General features: G+C 40.5%; 1 protein-coding gene across 1 annotated transcript; it reads right to left on the bottom strand.

The window, feature by feature from the left end:
- Nucleotides 1–2,146: 2,146 nt before the first annotated feature.
- drd3 (dopamine receptor D3) lies at nt 2,147–17,241 on the bottom strand (the record flags this gene model as incomplete). The annotated part of the gene is made up of 7 exons (XM_079180990.1): nt 2,147–2,343; nt 3,487–3,856; nt 5,107–5,172; nt 7,085–7,278; nt 9,709–9,845; nt 12,361–12,473; nt 16,954–17,241. 7 exons carry the CDS (start codon nt 17,239–17,241, stop codon nt 2,147–2,149), a joined length of 1,365 nt encoding a protein of 454 aa, XP_079037116.1.
- Between the last annotated feature and the right edge of the window lie 3,383 nt (nt 17,242–20,624).

Below are 20,624 nucleotides of genomic sequence, written 5' to 3'. Positions count from 1 at the left end.
AAAAAGTACTTAAAAAGTCCTAAATGATATCATAGTATGCCATATAAAGGTTTTTGCAGCATATTTAAAATTGTCATTATATAGTTTGCCATGAAAAAAATATGAAAAAGCCATAGTTTAGTATGTCTTTGAAGATCACAAAAAAGTCATAGTACAGTGTGCCATATATTCTTCTAAACGAAGTCCTCAATGATGATGAAGTCATAATATAAAATCGACTCACGGTGTAGGAATCGGGTTTTAGGAGGATAATATAGAAAACAAATCAAAAAGTCTGGTGTGTCGAAAAAATCATAGTATAGCATGTCTAAATAAGTGGCTAACAGCCTTTGGCATTGTGGGCTCATTTGCAGTTAATTTACAGTAAGAGGTTTTATATCATTGTCTCTGAATGACTGCATGTAATCTAGAGGCACATGTGCACAGCTGTGAAGTGTTTACACCCTAAAAGGCATACTTAATTGAATTAATTCACACTCAAATTAATTTACAGAACAGAAGAGCAAAAACTATGAATCTCAACCTCAGTTTGTTTATGTCCTGACTACACCATTAAATCTTAAAGATTAGAGACGAATCTATCAAATATAAATAGGTTTTAAATATTGATTCTGGTTGTAAGGATTTTTTAGGGAAGGATATAGTAACAATATGGGTTATTGGCATTATGATTATCACAGCATACATCCATAAATAGAGTGGACTAACACACACACACACACACACACCTGGTGCTTCATCACCATAAGTAGTCTCAGTGGAACGAGGCCGAGTCGACACAGTGGCACAAAGTGTCAGGGGAGCAGGTGTTTCTGACTCTTAGAGAAATAAGAGAGCTTGAGATACAGGCGGAGAAAGGCTGCCCCCACGTTTCCTTTTCTGCAGCTATCCTTGATCCATCAACCTTTTTTTCCCTCTTGATTCTTGTTCTTTCATTTAATTTATTTTCTTTTTGGCTTTACTCCTTCCCACTCCGCTCTCCCATCATCCCCAAACTCGTATTGTGTTTTTCATTCTCCTACTGTGTCACTGTTTTCTGTCTCTAAATCTCCCAATATCTTGTTCACTCCGCCGGGTTTCTCTTGTGTTCCCAGAAAGCACACCTACACTTTTATTCACCGACATCTGAGGGTGTCTCCCATCATCAGCAACATTAAGACATCCAAATGCATACACAAGCTTTATTTTACCTAATGTGTATAAATAGCCTGGAAACATTTAATCAGTTCTTTTATTTACAGCACGCTGCAGTGAATGCTCTGTCCATGACATTCCTGCACACATCACGATTTACAATCCTGCTCGATTTATTAAGATCACAAAGCTTTCATCAACGCATCAGAACAGCCAGCAGGAAACTCTACATTTAAGGTAGCTTTGCTAATAAACAGACTGTCCCTTTAAGAAAACACTGAAACTGTTTTCATTGTGCGTTACACCAAAATCTCATATTTTTAATTGTAATGAATCCACATCGAGCACAATGCTTCCACATCAATATATATGACAATCTTCAAAATGATGCGTCTTGGCAGGGACCAAAACAATCCTTCCAGCACAATTCAAGTGAAAGCCTTTGTGTGCATGCACTGGAGAGTAACTGATGGTGATGATCGTGAATAAGGGGTGAAAGGGGGAGGTGAGAATCATCAGTTAATCCACACAGTGCAGCTGGCCTCAGGACAAAATGGCCCACAGCTCTACGATCAATTAATCAGCCTCAAAGCTTCATTTTGGGTCCAAAGAGCGTCCAAGCTTGCATTGATTTGAAAGTCCTGTGCCAAAGAGCAGCACACGTACTGTACAAAATATGTCACAATAAAGTCAAACAACTTGTGCTATCAACAAGACTGTATGCCCGTAAAAATGTACGTCTTATTTGAGGAGTAATACTGTTCAAATGGAGTCCCAGCCCTGTTGAAAAAAAGTCTGTTTTGAAGTAATAGCCTCTTAATTTTGTATTTATTGCATACCACAGCGTGTTGTTTTTCATACTGCTACTGTGTAACTCCTGGGACAGGTTTGCTTATCTGGACCATGACCAGCGTAAATACGTGGTCACTGTTTACAAAATGCACCATGTTGGAGTTGTAGGACAAGTGCAAAGCCTAATTTCCATTTGAATTGTCCTGACGCGTTGTCTTCCTCAGCAGCTGAGGATCTTGATGAAGGCCCGTCTGAACTCAATGTTGAAGGTGGTGTAGATAATAGGGTTGAGGGCACTGTTGACATAACCCAGCCAGGTGAACGCACTGTAAAGCCCAGGAGGCACGTAGCATGTCCCGCAGTGGGTGTTCAGAATGTGAGTCACAAAGAAAGGCAGCCAGCAGATGAGAAACACCCCTGGAGCAGCCACAGAGCAGAAGGACAAAACCAAAAACACAAGAGCAAAATTGTAAGAAACATATATTTATCTGCTGGTAAGCTGCAAATGTTAGCATGCTCGACTAACTAGCTTGCCACCAACAGTAGTAGCCTCACCAAGCCTTATTTCAGAATTAGCTACTAATGTATAACAATACATGTAGTCATTGGCTAACTATATAAATTATTATGTAGGGTTACAGGTAATATATACACTTCTCCTATATCTGAATATATTAGCAATACGCAACCAATATGCAACTATTAAACACATCTGATGGAAGTCATCTTTTTCAACCAATTCATGCTGTTAGTATTAGTTGGGTGACGCCACAGCTGATAAAAATCTTTATTTCAGCCAACAAGTTGACTGTGGTTGGCCCCTACAGTTGTCACAGTTTAATAGAAAATTAAAGACCCATAGCTTAAAAAATGACCGTGCTTTTCGAGTAGTAAGTCAGCGAATTCATGCTGGAATGATAAGCTTAGCAAGGTGTCAATTGTAACACTTTTGGTTCCCAATTAGCCTCTACTTTATTTGGTAAATATAGGTAAGTGTTAAAGTCACTTAGTATGCCGAGCAGCAGCCAACAGGACATTTATTATGTCTAAACAACTACGAATGCTGCTGCACACTTGAAACATTATATTCAAGCGCTATAATTGGGGTCACAACATCATTTTCACTGACACCAGTGAAATGTAATGAGACACTTCTGATTACATTTTTGTCAGCAAGATCTATGCCGAGCCAGAGCTAATTTGACCAGGCTTGCAGCAACCTGGCTGATAATTGGAGCGTGTGGAAGCTGTGTCAGGAGCTACAGCATGTGTGGACACACACTGTGATCGCGGAACCAGCCAGACATTTCTGACATTTGAACTTGATTTATTGTGGCTCTGCAAAATATGCAGCCGATGCACACAGTAAGAAAATACGCTGGTGCCATCACCACCAGGTGAGAGACAGAACAGGGGTACATTAGGCAGAAAAGACCGTCCCGGAAATGTTAAAAGGAGTTCAAGCGGAAATAGCAACTATTGAAAATTGCCTGCGTTAAGTGTTTCCATGACATTCACATTTTCATTCAGCTTATCCCAGTTAAGACAATTTCCACTCACCAAGCACAATGGCCAGCATCTGAGTAGCTTTTTTCTCCCGTGCGTGCATGCTCCTGAATCGTGTATTATTGATGGAATGGGCCATCGACTGCAGTGACGTGTGTGTTCGTCCGTTAGACAGATCCTTCACCTCGCAGTTCATCCTGACAGAAGGCCGCTCGTTCTGGTTGTTCCCCTCTGCCTCCTCTTCCTCTCGCTGCTGCTCCAGATCCAGCTCGGTGCGACCGCAGGAGGCGTGGCTTATGCTGCAGCAGTTCTGCGTGTCCACTGGGGGCAGCATAGAGTTCTCCACCGGTCCTGTCTTTGGCCGTTTGCGCCACAAGCATCCTGACAAAAGGTTGGGCTTGGAGGGACATGACGGCTCTACACTCTGTTGTCGGGACAAATGATACACGATGAAGAGATGCCATTATATCACACATATTTATTCACGTAGTCGTCGTGTGTAAGTCATTAAAGCTGCACTAATTATTTGTATGAAAAGGGCTATGAACAATACCTCATGTGTAATATAGAAGGTGCTGGTTCTAGAGACGAACCAGCTTCAGAATTATCTGGTGAACATACATTCCTCGAGAGTTCGTGAAGACCAAAACATGGCTAAAAGGACTGAATATTGGACATTTGACAGGTGTCAAGAAACACAAGCCTAAATGTCGCTGGTCAATATGTACATATGACTGTTTGCTAACAACCTAATAAGGTGATAATGCGTCAATGTTGTGTTTTCAGCTCGTCTTAAGTTGCCAAAAACAAAAACAAAATGCAGCTTTAACATTTGAATTTTAAGTAATCACAGTTCATTGCTCTGTTTATTCTGCTTGAAGGCTGAACACATTGAAGTTATTACGTTCATCTTGTCCTGCCTTGAGAACATATTAGAAGTTGAGTGCTACTCCAGTGAATCAACGAAGTGGCACCTCCACTCCAAGTTTTTAAATCACAAATGCACAGTTAACGTTCAGTATACATCAGTGCAACTGTAATATTTCCTGTAAAAACAGTATTGAAGTGTTATAATCTTGTACCAGCAATTATTTCCACTTACAAAAACTCAGAAAATTCAGCAACTACAGCTCCAATGAGCCTTTTCCCCTTTTCCCCCTGGAGCGATGTTAAAGTTTTAAATATTGCGTAATGTCTATTTCCAATACAGCCCAAAACATAAATTTCAGTCTTCTCATACTCCTTTCATCACACATTTTCCTCAGGGGAAAATTACATTATTCTTGCCGCCTTTAAGAAGTCTGTGCGATATGTAGGTGCTGCAGTGCGTCACCCACAGATTTTGCTCAGCTGACAAATGACCAGGTGACGAAAGCCAACAAGCCACACTTTAGAATCACACTTGTTCAGCTCCTTCTCAGACCCGGAGCTGCGGCCACACAGCAGAAGGCAAAACTCAAGTGTGCATGAATATGCACGCGGACAGACTCACGTGAAAAGCTAAAAACAGAACCATCTTGCGTTCCACCATGTCACAATACGCCTACACAGTCAATAAGAGAGTTAGTCAGGCGTCAGGCTGCGCTGCATTCTGAAAAACTGGAACACTGAAACAAAAAATCAATTCAAGAATCTTACGTTTGTGTTGAATCTCTAGTTTAAAATAGCACTTACCACTTTAATCCTTATAGGTGACAAGTCTTGCTTAGCATTGGGAGTCTCTTTTTGCAGACAAGTCTCCTGGGGATGAGAGGGATAGAGCGTATTTTTCAGAGAAATACTTAATCCCCCTTATCTTATCCAAACACCTCTACCCCATCAAACTACAGGTACAGAAGGATTGTGCCATTCACTTTGGAAAGTTATTGATTCATCTATTTACATCTCAGAGGATTTCTTTATCAAAGCTCCGAGAAATATTGGTGAGCGTCTCAGACACAGCCATAAATTAGGATTCATGTCTGTTGTTTTTTGTTGCTTCCAAACGCTGCGTGACTCAATTAAAGCTCACAGCAGAAACAAAGATAAATCACTCCTTCGTATCAATATCCCTCAGTTGACTGAGTCAGAGTCCTATTATGTTGTTCCAAAACACACTTCCATTGTAACTCTCTCAGTCTGATCTCCTCCAGGGCTTGGATCTTACCCATGGATGAGGTCCCAAACTGAGGCTCAACCAATTATCTGTAAACTGTTGTTTTTACGATAGAGGACTTGACTGTGAATTAGTGTGCAATGGAGGGAAAAATGGAGTGGAACCACGTTACACAGGAATCTCCTGGATATGCAAATTTCATGTTACAGGATATCATTTTTGTTACTGTTTTTTTTATACTCCAGCTTTTAAAAAAAGAATAGATAAAGATGCAGAGAACATGAGGTTAAGAGAAAAAGCCATTATTTGTATGATAGATGTAACTGGGACTAAGTACTAGAGTGAAAGACGTGATCAAAGACGTGACAGCTGGTTGAGAACAAAAGTCAAATTTGCTTCTCAAAATGAACATAAATCACTTAGCAGAGAGATCCTTCATTGGCTAAACTTAAGTTGTTTGTATTTCTTTTTTCCTTCCTTCATTCTTCCTCAATAATTGATATAGTGTGGTGTAACTGACCTCAAAGACAGAGGCCAGCACAGTGAACATTCCTCTTCCTAATTAAACTGACAATTTTTAACTTGACAAGTCAATTGACTTAAGAACAACTTCAGTTTTATGGTGACAGCCGTGTCAGCTGCTCATAAACTATACATTTCATCTTTGACCTGGGTTCCCTTCAGAGGCCAACGGCACTCAGCCTACATTTACATTTACTCTGAACATTTGAACCTGCAAATTACTTTGAGTGTTTTGAACTTTGAAGCATTTTCTTTTACTCTAATCACGCTTTCGGGGAAATTTTACCAGTGAGGTCAGACAGAAAAGGTCCAAGATAAAGGTGAATTGTAATTTGCAAGTCATTATGAGTATAAAGAAAGTGAATATGAATGAGGGAGAGAGACTGTATCTACATGAGAAATATAACGCTTTGGTTGGGAAAGAAATCTACAAAGAATCAGCTTATTAGGAGCTTAAACAAATAGCAGTATTGTTCTGAGCATTAACACCATGTATTGTTGACTTTACACAATCAGATCTAAAAGGCTATATAATGTGGATAATAGTACATTTCTCTGTATAATAATTCAAGTGCCACTTTTTAATATGACAGCCTTTATAAAGGGTTTATAAGTTGTAACTAATGCCTGAATTAATGGTTAATAAATTGTTTACAATGCTTTATAGATCAGTTATAAGCTGTTGATAAGACAACTTTTCAGTTGAGAGGATGTGAAAAATCTCACTGGTTCTTCAGTCATCAACAGTAAAGTCATTAATTAGTAAATAAAAGGTCAAGAGCTTCTAATAAGCCAACAGATTTATACATTCACAAATAGAAATGTTAATGAGTCATAAAGACAAGCCTGCAGTCATTAGTGTTAGTAACCAGAAATAATCACAAATAAACAGTAATGAACAATAATAAATATCTAGTCTGTAGTTTAAATTATTAGTAAATTATAAATAAATGGCAATAAACCATTATGTCTGCAGCTGGAGTACCATAATTCAGTAAAAGTGAAAACACAAAGGAAATAAGATAATGGTCTCACCACAGACAGCGGCGCTGAGCCCGGCTGCACCTTTCCGCTGGCCTGACCGAAGATGATCCTCTTTCGCCTCATCCTAAGGAACACGTAGATGCGGATGTAGACCAGCAGAGTGACAATAAACGGCAGGTAGAAGGACACCACAGAGGAGTAGATCACAAAGTTGGGGTTGGAGATGGAGCACACCGTGGGGTCATCTGAGTCAAAAACAAAATATCATTATGCAAAACAGCCCAAAACTCACAGGCGTGATTTATAGCCAACCTCTGAACCCGGTGATGATGTTCCCCGTCGTGAAAACAACCTTCATGACTTTTCCCTTTTCATATTCTGCATACATACTAAATCAAACAGCGATGACTGTGAGGTGGAAGTATGAATGATTTCACAATAATTGTGCCATTAATTCAGAACAAGAGCCTGATTGAAATAATATTAGGGTATAGATCAGTTTTTCAATCAAAATTCCAGAGTTAAATATCCATCAAGTGAGCTAATTGTGCTGTAAATGAAAAAATAAATAAAAAGACTCTGGGCACAGCTGTGAAGTACATATTGTATGTCAGTGGCATGAACAAACTGAAGTGATTGGTCTCTCCCTGGACGTTCCCCTGGATCAATACCATATACCTCAATACACAGAGAGGTGGAAACGAGCACAGACAGATACAATCTATTTCTAGCAACATTCCAAACCGCCTTCAGTTTCTAGATTCATATTATTTTGTGAGGCAGTTTTTGTCTAGCTAAGCTGTTATTTTTCAATGCTTTTCTTTTGAAGGGCAGGGAAGGACCCTAGACCTCATCTGAACCCACTAGTCCCTCCTTTCAATGCTGATGCGTGGCTGCATACTGACAAAAAAGTTGGATTCCTGCAATTAGCGGCCATTATTTTGCATCGATTGTAAGCGGACTAAATCAAAAGCCCGTGTCTCTGTTAGTAGCTTTACATTGTGTCTGACTAATACTCTTGATTGTGTATGTGCAGTCATGTATCGCTGCTGCTGGCAATCGAATTTAAAATGTCTCTCGCATTTCTCTGTCCCTGTTATTGTTTGGTGATCCATTCTTCGTCACACAAATGCAGAAGACGCAATTTCATTGGCACAGCAAGTAAGTTATTGTTCATTTATGTAGAACATGAATAATCCCCCAAAAAACATCCGTCAGAATGATCAAAGACACATTTCACCATTACTCCTCATAGAGTACCCTCATTCAACCAGAATCCATTGCAATATTTGAAAGTTAAAAAAGGGAGACTTGACTATCACTATTTCTCCCTCCACCTATACGTACAATATATTTCTAAATTAGCATGATAAATATCTAAAATGATAATGTCACATATGGGAAAAATTAAGATACCAAAATACATTACTTTGTCACGTATAAATCATATACTGTAACACTGTAAGGGTGCATTGTGTTAATATCAAGGACCCTCCAAAAATATAGTATTGCAGCCTGATAAAGTTTAGGAAAGAAATTGTAAAAATCCAAGCTGCAGAGGCCGAGTTGTCTTAACTATCTCCCCCTCCCTCCCTCCCTCCCTCCCTCCCTCTCGACTCCTGATGACAGCGTATCAATATTTTATATTCAAACTGCGGCGGACTTGTTAAAACCTTGATTAATTTGGCCAGGTAATAACCGTTACCTTAATGGTCTAAGATAAGAAATCTCTTTTTTGCTTTTGCTTGGCAGGTAGTTCGTGTTAGCAATGACGTTTATCATCAGCAGGTTGTGCATTGTACACTAGATGATAAAACAAGTGAGATGTCAATTTAGTAGACTAGATTTTGTGATAGTTTAAAGCTTAATTTTCACTAAAATGTTAGTGCTTTATGAGACACTCAACTGTGATATCAAATATGCATTTTTACGACTTCAAGCCCAATTTCCAGTGGCTTTAAAGCATTGCCGAAAAAAATAAATCCCTGTAATTGCATTATTTCAAAGACGATTAACTTCACTGGTAACCTTGTTGTCAATGCATTTAAATAGTTAATTAGTATAAATGCTTTATTTACATCAAGTACAAGAAACAAATGGTGTATAACTGTTTTTAAATTAGCTGATTCAAATGTATTGGTACTTTTGGACCTTATTTAGATGTAAGGTGGCTTTGCAGCCGTTTTGCCACAGGTTTGTTTTGTTAAGTAGCAAGATGTTCAGAATAACTGTGACTTTGAATTACAACTCTCGCCCTCAGCTGCTCCTGATTACGGCCTGCACTATATGCCATGAACGGCCACGCTTTTGAAACTCAAAATGCTCCAGGTTGCAACACATAAAAAGTCTCAAGTCTCATCATCAGTGAGTTTTTTCTCAAAGCTCAAAACATAGTCACAGAAAACATTATACAACATTTTCACAGGCTGAGTATTACAGCCCATGACCAGTAAATTGACTCTGACATGCTAAATTGAGGGCGTGCACCTCAAAATACCATTTTGGATCGCATTTCATGTTCCACCGTTGACCCTAATAAGCACGTAGACTGACTTTTGACCCTGATTTTCATATTAACACAGTGTCTTGAATTCTATTTTTGCATCCTGCATAAAATTGATTGTTTGCTACGATGCATCTAAAGCACGATGGAGTCCTAATGTTGTTGATCTGACCTGTGGTGTTGAAACCAAACAGCAGTGGACAGGACACCGTGAAGGCCAGGACCCACACGGTGGAAATCATCACAAAAACTCTCTTCCTGGAGCGATGGGTGGTGCTGTAAAAGAGGGGCATCACCACTGCTGTGTACCTGCAGACACACACATATTATTGTCAATCCAGCTTTGAAAATGTGTGCGTACAGAGGATAGTCGGTGACATTTGAAGGAAGAGAAAATTGCTGATACAGTACAGTAAAAGGGAGTAATTAGAGTGAGAAAAAAAAAAGAGCAGCGCCCTTGAAGAGACTTTAGCGATGCCAAGAAATGCACGGCTGAGAGAAAGCGGGTAATATAAAGACCAACAATGGAGAAGCAAAACAGGCATTTCTATTTCAAAACAATTCGGGTATTCAGCAATAAACCAAGTGGAGCTTTGATTTAAGAGTTAATCTGCACGCCAAGAGTATATAATGAGCCCAGGAAAACTAGGCTCGAAAGAGGCAGCAATTACGCTGGACCCCGACCCAAAATGAATGTGATGTTATGTTGTTTAGAGCCAGATAACTGTCACGATTGTTTATCCTCATCAGACTAATTACACTGGTACTTCTCTGGGCAAAATGCAGGGCTAAACCCGGAGCACAGACTTCACTAAAATATTCGTCCCTCGTGCCATGCTGCTGTCCGGTCGAATAAGAGCGAAGATCAAAAAAGTGCAGTAGGTAACAAATAATGTACATGATTTATTGATCAAGTGCTGCTTTAAGTTACACTTTTAGTTGAGGATGAAAACAAGGCTTCTCTGTTCTCAGACGCCACTCAAAGCATGACCTACGTTGTAAGCACTTTTAAAAGCACTTCACCTTGAAGTTTGATGCAAGAACTTCCTTTGTGGAGTATTTATGTTGCCTCTGAATGGCCTGGTTTGACGCTTCCTTTTAAAACAGGCGACAAATCTTCCCAACTATCACAAAAAACGATTGCTTTAAACTCATGAATAAACGATGCAGTCGCAAAGGTAATGCAGGTGTGTTGAACACTGTCAATGACACATTATGCCCCCGGTGCCTCGCTTTAATTCAGCAACTCACAAAGTGTGTGATGCTGTAGCCGTAGTGTTAACTCGTCTTATAATCAATCACAGAGAGCCACAGGGCTCCAAAGAACGTCATCCTTCAGAAACACGCAGGCATGTAACCGTGTGCAATTTTAAAAAAAAGGGGGTTTGGTACCTTTTATTGTACATGACCATGGTCTGATTAACCATCTGCTTTGTGCATGCCATGTTGCCTCTAAGTTCCCATTAGGACTTAGTCCTGGCAGCAGAGTTTTGTGTGTATGTGTGTGTGTCTAAACTATTCTGTGGTCATCTAAACCTTTGGCCAACTGAAAGCAGCAGAAACAAGTTGTAACAACGCTGACTTACTTTTTACAGTAAGTGGGTAAGGTTCACTTGTAAGCAAACAGTTGCCTGTTTACACATCCAGCAGTCACAGAACAACAATCATCACCACGGAGTCGTGTTTCTGACGAAAGAAAGTCCAATATTTTCTCTCTTTTAGCTCTTTTTTGGGCTCTACCAAATCGTGAGGGAAATACCTGTATCGTTAGCTGCCAAATGTTCTGCTTGTTCACCAGCTGGAATCTAAATTTGTCTCTTTGCCATTTGGTGCTGAGCAGGTACTTTACAGTGAGACTTTAGGGCTATTTCACTGAAAACAGCTGCTGCTGAAAACAACACGAATGAGAATGATGAGAGTAAAAAGAAACAGTGACGTTTAAGTAAGCTGACAATCACTTTAAAGCTCCGTAAAGCCAAGGGAAGCTGCAGACTGATGTGTGTTACTCCTCTGTAGGTTTACCACTACAAGTTTTCACATTGTTGTTGGATAAATCGTTCTTATATAAGCACCACGTGATACAATATAAATTGCAATTATTTGTGTTAGACCTACATTTTGACACTCTACAAGACAGAGGCACATAATTAGATCATGATTATGCAGGGCGAACTAAATTGTTGTTGTACGCAAGCTTTGTACATGACGACACAAGTATCTTACGAAAGCGCCCATCAGATAGTGTTACTGAGGAAATGTAAGAATACATCCCGGAGAACGCTCCAGTCCTCATGCAGTTCTTAATTTATTCTATGTAGCCTAGTTGAACTCTTGATGCCTTCAGGTCGCAAGTTCAAAGACCGCAGAGAGCGATTAAATATTAACTGTGACATAAGAAGAAAACTGAGCAAATAAATAATTAAAATACAAGCTGTATTTATTACTGTAAAAGTTCAAACGGATGCATGGCACAGTCCCTCCTCCATTAATGCAAACAAATGCACAGAAATTAAACGTAAATAGACCAAAAACTGAACCTAGAACATCAAGTAAAAAAAATATAATTGCCTCGTTCCTGTCTCTTATTCTGCCACGCACACGCACAAATACACACTGACACACATTTATCGAGGGGATATGAGCAAGATGGGAAATATATTCTCTCTCCAGGGAAGTTTTGAAGTATCTGTCAGGTGAGGTTAAGAAGAGAACAAGACCTTGAAATATGTAAATATGACATTTATACTGGAAGTGTCACAGCAGATGTCTGTAGTCGCACACTGTAACTGCATCAGGAAGGTAAACACGCACACACTGCACTCACCTGTCAATGCTGATAGCACACAGGTTGAGGATACTGGCGGTGCACATCATCACGTCTAGCGTGACAAAGACGTTACAGTAGAGCCGGCTGAAAAGCCAGGCGCCGCCGACCACCTGCACAGGACAGACAGGCAGATTATCAACGCACACGTTTCTCTTTCCATTCTTCACCGTGAAGTGTGACGCACCCACTGAGCGCACACACCTGCACATGTGACAGCAGGGCAAGGAAGAGGGGAAAATGTACACATGAAGATAGTTTTGACTAGGTTAAAAGGTATACCACCGTCCTCACCTTGATATATTCAACTTAAGCATTTATGCTAATGTAGATATTAATTAGGCTAATTTATGGATTAGTTGTGTTTATGTCACTTGTTCTTAGATAACACAAGATGCAAATGTGTCAATGTTCTATGATTATGTGCCATGATGGATAACGTTCAAGGATACTCAAGGAAACGTTCAATTTCCTAAAGGACATTGACCCCACTTCTGAACCGATAAGACCCCAAGCCACCACCACCCGCACCTCCTCCCCCCCAGCAGAACGACAGGCTTTCACTTAGGCTCCATGATGCCTGGTAATAACTGTCTGACAGAGATAAATGGGATCCAAGCTCCATCGACTGAATGCTGAGCCCAAGATGGGAATATACGCCTATACCTACAAAGAGAGGCGGCAGGCACTCATGGGGATATGGACAGGAACACACACACACACTCACGCATTCAAGAAGATGTAAATAGACAGCAGCTTTTCTCTCACAGAGACCACAGTTGTCACACATACACAGAGACAAACGTACTAGTGTAGAAACAGTCACGGCTGTCGTTCGTTCTCAAACTTAACATGCTCAACGTCAACACAAATCTCAAATTAAACCTAAACACAAACCCATTTATGGTCATTCACATTCCATTTTAAAAGGAGCTCTGCACCACTTTTACACATAAAAATCAGTTTTCTTGACATGGTTAGTACCACTCAGTCTGCGAAAACAGTTGCACAATGTCCTCCACAAGCTGGGGACATTGAGTTTAAAATATGTGGCTGTTTAGCAGGCAGGGAGGGTGTCATCAAATATGCAATTGAATTGCATGATGGAAAGTGTAGGAACCATTATTGTTTGGGAGAAGTGACGAAAACACGTATCATAGTGATGCACACCCACAATGCATTGCTGAAAGGAAATAAAGGAGCTGCTCACAGCTGCAAAAAATCAATTAAATTGTAGACGCTGGTGAGACAGAAAGATCTTAGAAAACTAGAATGGTAGAAGTGTGCAGATCTTTCGATTTTATTTCGATTTTATTCCATGACAATTACTGTAATATATAGAGCATACAATTAGTTTGTATGGAACTGGAACATGGCATTGGAAAAATGTCTTCTATTTGGCTTTGCACCGTAATCCTTTAAGTATCCTGTAATCTTTGCAGAGTTATTTGGTTTTCTTAGCTATAGAAATAAGACCAATACACACAATCTATACACAGCATGTACACAGTACTTATTTGTACTCAGTCACCCCCTCACACAAAAAGCAAAAAGACTGAGGTACACATGTGGGCACATATTGAACCGTGTGTGCGAGTGAGAAAATGATGGTGACTCAGTGGGGCTCGCAGACACCTCGTATCGACTGTGTTTGAACATATGTGATCTAGACTTCAGCCTCTGTCAGAGGGATCTGTTGTGTTTCAAGTAAAAATAGTAAGTTACAATAAACTACTCTTTTGAAATGATGTTGAAACAGGTGCAGATCATGAAGCCTTTTTTTTTAGATACTTTTCTTGACAAAAGTCGGAGGAACAAAATGTTGACCGAAGAAAACATCAGCAGGGTACTCAAGAGCGCCTTTGTATCACTCAATCTTGTCAGATCTTCCCTGTACTTGGTTTAATAAAAACTCTACTGATAAAATCATGGCCTGAGAGAAGGGGGTAAACCGCACTACAAATGGAGCCGCTTCCGTAGTCAGGCTGTACATGTGCTGAGGCCGAGCGGCATCCTCTCAGATGAATTGTGGAAAGTGAGCGCTCCGTCATCGCTGCCAATACAACCACTTCCTTCAAGTACAAGTCATACAGCAACTGTGCCATCCAGGGATAAGATGGCTTGCTCAAGGGCACATGATTGGTACCTGCTGAGGGGTGGGGAGAGAGCTACTCAGTCATTTTTCCTGGCAAGACACACCCGCAGAAGCAAACCAGCAACCCTCTGGTCACAACAGGCCAATCCTTCATCCTTGTGATTAGAGCTCGCAGGGTGATGGCGCTCGCAGCGCTAGTGCTGGGAGTTGAACGTCTTTGCCTATAACTCTGGACTAATAGTTTTTTTTCTCCCAGTCTTATCCAAGATATCGCTGACCTTTACATTCCTGCTAAATTAATGAATATTGTGTTGTACTATCTTTTAATGACTCATTCCTTAAGGGATTGTTTTCCCTTTGAATCTGAAATGAAAAATGTAGCACATGCTCTAACAGCATGACTGCCCGCGTGGAAGTTCAACTCATAACTGAGTCCAGGCAAGGCTCCTGGCGACCTAAGATTACCTTTCATAGGATATAATCATGTTAATCATCTATATCATGTTAAAATATATATTTTTTATGGTTGACCTTCTGTTGAATCTTCTGCACACTGTGAGAAATAGTGCTTTCTGCTGACAGTGAGCAAACTTTAAGCAGATGATTTTTAGACCTCATGTTGAGCCAGACACTCGATACCCCCAAGCTTAACACACATGCACGCACACACACACACACACACACACACACACACACACACACACACACACACACACACACACACACACACACACACACACACACACACACACACACACACACGTCTGTGTGCTCACTGTACACAAACAGGACACACACACGAAGAGCATTTTCAGTGTTTAAAATATTAGTTTGATGAAATGTGGACGTCTGAAAGTCATGTACAGCTCATGGAGTTGCTGAACAGCACCACAAAGATGGAGGCAATGAAAATTAACAATTAACAATTAGCAGATAAACTATGCGACACTAGTAAGTCATCTGTGAAGGGCAAATTAAAAATAACAGCAAACATGAATATCAATTTGACTTAGAGGCTTTGATGAAAATGAAATTCACATGTTGAAGTTCCAATGCATTTGTCAAAGTATGGGGCACGTTTTACAAGAATACAAAGTTTTGGGATATATTCTAACCTAATACATTAATTGTTGAGGGGTAAATTGGGGCAATATGAGGTTTTCCTTATTCATTTATTATTTATATATTCATATCTAAATCTAAATATAGTATATATTATATATTTAAGAACATTTACTCACGAGGGTGTTCAGCAGCACATTAATGTTGTACCTCCACTCTTCAAAGCAAAACAAAACAATGTGAATATATACATATATTCATATACATATTCTCAAATTGTTTTGTTTTGCTTTCCTGTTTGTTTGTTTCCTTGCTGGTATGTGCGTACGTTACTGTTGCGGGCCTAACAGGGTCCTTGCCCACTCCTTTATAAATGATACGTGTGTTTGTTACTAATGGCACATTCTAAAAGGCAATTGTGTTTGACACAAATGTTGTAATATCCTGCAAAACCCAATAAAAAAAGGTTTTAATGAATGAAATTCACAGGTTTGCATTTGCTTCGATGTAATTTGAAGCACAGACAATTAACAAAGGCAGATGAAGTCATCATTTCTTAATATTCAAAATGTCCCTCAGCAATTTTGTGTAATCGACATGGATGGTGAAGCACTATCCAAACCACCTTTTATCATCATTACCGTCTTCCTCTCGCCCACACATATCACTATACGTAATAAACTCCAAATGATCCTTTCTCTCACTTTTTGTTCCAGCAAAAGTCGATTTTTTTCTCCTATGTACTTCCTCCTCTTTTATCCCCTCCAGAGTCATCATGACACTCACTGCCATCTGTATTTCAATCTCTTCCACATCCTCTTTACTTCCTCTCCACTTTCCCCTTCTTTCCCTTCAGAGCTCTAGCTCAATGATTTACCAGCAGTACTTCTGCAGTTGCCAGAGGGGTGAGTGGAAAGAGTGTGGGATAACTCAACTAATAAATAAATAAATAAAAAATGAACAACTTGATTAAAAACAACATAAATTCTACATACGTTTGTTTAGGGAAGAAACTAAACATCCAATTAGGATTATAAATTGGTAATTTAGTCAATGTTTTGTCATAATGTCCAGTAATCTACCAGATACGATAAGCTGACTGCACATTACTCACCTCCTTTAATTAAACCTGAGATAAACGTAATAATATGTTCTGCCACACAGATTGTATGAAAGGTTAAGCAAGTAAGGATAGAAGTCTAAAAGTAATATAGTTTATATAATCAGCACAAATTAATGGACAGTGGAAACCGGTAAATGAAAGTGATGAATAAAAGGTCAATTCAACTGCATGAAAAATAGAAATTCATACGATATCCACTGTTGAGGTGTTATTTAACATCTATTTTGAAATAAACTGAAATGACCTGAAAGGATTTGTGATGTACTTCAGACGAAAAAAGGGTTGGGAACAACAGACACCATGACCTCCTCACCTCCAGGTACACAGCCCAGGGCATGACCAGCGAGGCCACCAGCAGGTCGGCCACGGCCAGGCTGACCACCAGGTAGTTGGTGGTCGTCTGGAGGGAGCGCTCCCTCAGCACAGCCAGACACACCAGCACGTTCCCAAACACGATGGCCAGGATGAGCAGCGAGTACAGCATGGCGTAGTAGTTACGCTCATCCTCCCCCGATGCCTCCGCGCTCTCATTCCTCTCCGAGTCCCATCCCAGGCGATCCGATTCGTTCCAGGTCCGCTCTGCGCTGCTAAACATCGCCATGAAGACGTCCCGGTGACATGGGGGGTGAGATGTTTGACAGGCCTGCCGAAGGAAAAGAGCAGAGTTTGGTGTTTACCCATTCATCAAATAATTGTCTGTGATTTGGAGTCTCTCACACACACACTTAACATTTCTCACATCTCATTAGATTAAAGCGTAGCATTTTAGGCATCACATGATGGGGGCTGCAAAGTTTTAGGCCAGAGGCCTGCTGGGAAACATCTCTTGGCTCCTAGCAACAGTCAGCTGAACTGATGAATAAAAAAGTTGAAAAGCATCCCTGGAGCAATTTTCCCTTCATGAAAAATGGAGTCACATATTGATGCCTCCTCAACTTCATGGCTCAGACAATCAACTCCATTAAGACTCAGCAGAAATGCATGCTCTCCACAGCGAACTTCAATCGACAATGCATTTATGATGATTCCAGTTAGCCTTTATCCCTTTCCTTCCTGTACATGGCTTTTAATACAGCGAGTCCAAAGCCGAGCAAGGGGATGGCAGTGTGCCTTTGAGCACTGTCAGTGAGGTTAGCTCATCAGGGAGGGGTAATAAGTCCATGCTGCCACCCTGAGAGGATTGGTTGGCTCTGGTCCCGGTCTCTGCTCTTCACACTCCATCCTTCCTCTCATTTATCCCCAATCCTCCCCATCTATAGGCTGAATCCAGATAACAGCGCTGTGGTAGTTCTGTCACCTGTGTCTACATGTTCAACAAACTGATCCATCTTATCCAGCTCCCCCCTCCTCTCTCTTTCTGTGACAGAAGGAGGGAGAAAGACACAGAGAATCTTTGGACCTGGCTCAATCCCAGGAGGCTTTTAAAGATGTTTCCCAGCCTATAATTCCACTCAGTGCCTCAATGGCTCCAGTATCGTATGATTGTCCACAAGAGAATCTAGAAGCACACAAAAATAACAGCCACCGATACACATCACCTTGAAGTCTCCTAATGGCAGTGAGTTTATCACTAAATCAGGCGTGACATTTTCGCGAGGAATGCAACCAAAAAAAACATCCATATTCACACATATATATATATATTTTTGGTTTGGGGGGAGGGCTGGTTATATGATAGAAGGCTGCACAGTGCTCCTGTGAATGGGTTGGTTGTATATTGTAGATCAAGTAATAATTGAAACTGATTTCCCTCTTCACTGTTTTGTCTCTCATATTAATCAATGTCAATGTGTAGAACTCTGACCTTCTACGTGTGTAAGTGTGAGAGAGATGTGGCCATCATTGAACCCTGAAATGCACATGCTCACATATACAGTGGTGTCTGCTGTGAAGCCATTAGGAAGGGTGTAATGGAAGCAGGGGGGTGTTATTGTATTTAACTGCATGTACAGGAACACCCAAAGAAAACTTCGTTACATTAGAGCAATATTAATAGCACATTCATTTCGGATCAATTAGCTGGAAGTTATAAAAGTCAAAGACAATCTTTTCTTCCAATTAAAGCTGCCATGGAAGCTTGATTTGCGCAAGTCAAATCTTAGTCGAAACATTCAATTAAATGACGTGATGGAGCATCTTATCGGGCTCCTCATCCCGCCCCGGGAAAGATTGGGGTCAAATACAGTCCAGCAACATGAATAGTTGCGCAAAAACGATTTCCCAAAATGATCACCTATCAGAGCGCACGCACAATGAAAGAAAAAGCAAACAAATGCAGCAGATAATAATTCAATCTAAGGCACTAACATCGGAGCAGAAACAAAACAACTTAAAAAGGTTGAATGATTTTTTTTTTTTTTTTAACAAGGCAGAATAAGTAAACAGACTTACATACCTGTCACTGTTTCCCAGTGAAGAATTCATCAGATGCCATCGAGGAAAAGCGTCATTCGTGCAGGTTTAAAAGTTATCCGGTCATCGCGCCCAGCACTGCGACGCGAGCAGTGGGGGAGCAGGAGGAGCGCGCCGTGTCATTGCGCACAGGAGAATGTGAATGTGGGGAGCTCACAGGAGAAGCACTCGCTTAGGCTACTACATTTCCACCGACGCTCTGTGGCTGTGTGACTGGAGGCAACACGCGTTGGGATTGCATTGAATTTGCAGCCACACGGGAGTACGAGCGTCTACGTATTGGAGACGTCAGGTGTCTCCCTTTGTGCGTGCAGTGATGCAGTGGCAAAGGAAGGTGACCAGTTATTAAAACCCCTCCAAAAATGTTTAAATGTCAGAATGAACTGTTTTCTATTCGATGTTTAGTTTAAATAAAAGGTATTAACAAATGATGCTTGAATTGTGCTTTAGTCCTGTCGCGTGGCTTTACTCCTCAAAATGACCCTGAACCCGTCTGGAAGTCACATTAGCACAAAAATAGCCTAATATTGCCCCCACCAGAGTGAAAATTGGGTCAGGCTATGCATGGAAAATAAATGTGTAAACTAACACTATTGTTGCTCTGATATCATATGGGTCACTCTCCAACCCCCTAAGGAGGAGGGGGGAAAAACACCCGTGGTGAAGATTAAAAAAAAGCACCCAGCTTGTGAATTATATCTCTCAATCCCAGCCAATGTGCTTTATATTACTTTTTTACATGGCATTTTAAGATAAGAGTAAACCCTGCAGGAGTGCACTGCAAGCAACTGAGAACTAAACCAAACCAACGTGAAGTGTATCAACTCAAGAGAAGGTCTGTGAACCAGTTCCATGTTGCAATGAATCCAATTTCGTTGAAAAACCCTGAGAAAATTCAGTAGACTTTTCTGTGGCACTGTGGTTGTATTTTAATACATACATTTTTCATCAATACATTAATCTGTCAATTGGGAGGCAAATAAAAACGGCACAGCTCACGTTTCCATATATTTCTGTAGTTAACAAATGACAGCACTCACTAGATGTCATTACAAAGCCTCCTACAAAAGGGCCGTTTTTAAAAAGCAGTGAGCAGCAGGAGGTTGATGATCTGATCTGATGAAACCGCCGGCAGCTTACATACAGCCCTAACTGTTCATTTTTCACCACCAACCCAGAGTTTGTGTTTTAGCTAATGTGAAAGTGTCCAAATGTCCTTGGAAATTGGAGCCATCCTTCTTCTAAGGCAGCACGCTGGTAAATATCTCCTGTGCACTGCAGAGCTGAAGAGGATCCTAATACACACCGTGGCTGGCATGAGTCCATACGTCCGAAGGTTGACACAATTTATGGTGTGTGACATCCATAACAGCTGCTGAATTTTGAGTGTTGATGAGTGCACAGCGGTTTATCCACTCGTACGAAAACGTGTCCACTAAATCCATATTTTCTTTGCATTCCATTTATGCACATCATGCAACATTAAGAAAATCAATCTCAGTCTCTCCCACATGAGGGGCAGTATAAAGTATAAAGTGTTTTTGAATGGGTTCACGTTCAAGCTCCTTTTTT

Source organism: Pholis gunnellus (genome assembly GCF_910591455.1).
Source record: "Pholis gunnellus genome assembly, chromosome: 20".
NCBI lineage: Eukaryota > Metazoa > Chordata > Actinopteri > Perciformes > Pholidae > Pholis > Pholis gunnellus.
This window is presented reverse-complemented; position numbering and strand designations above follow the sequence as displayed.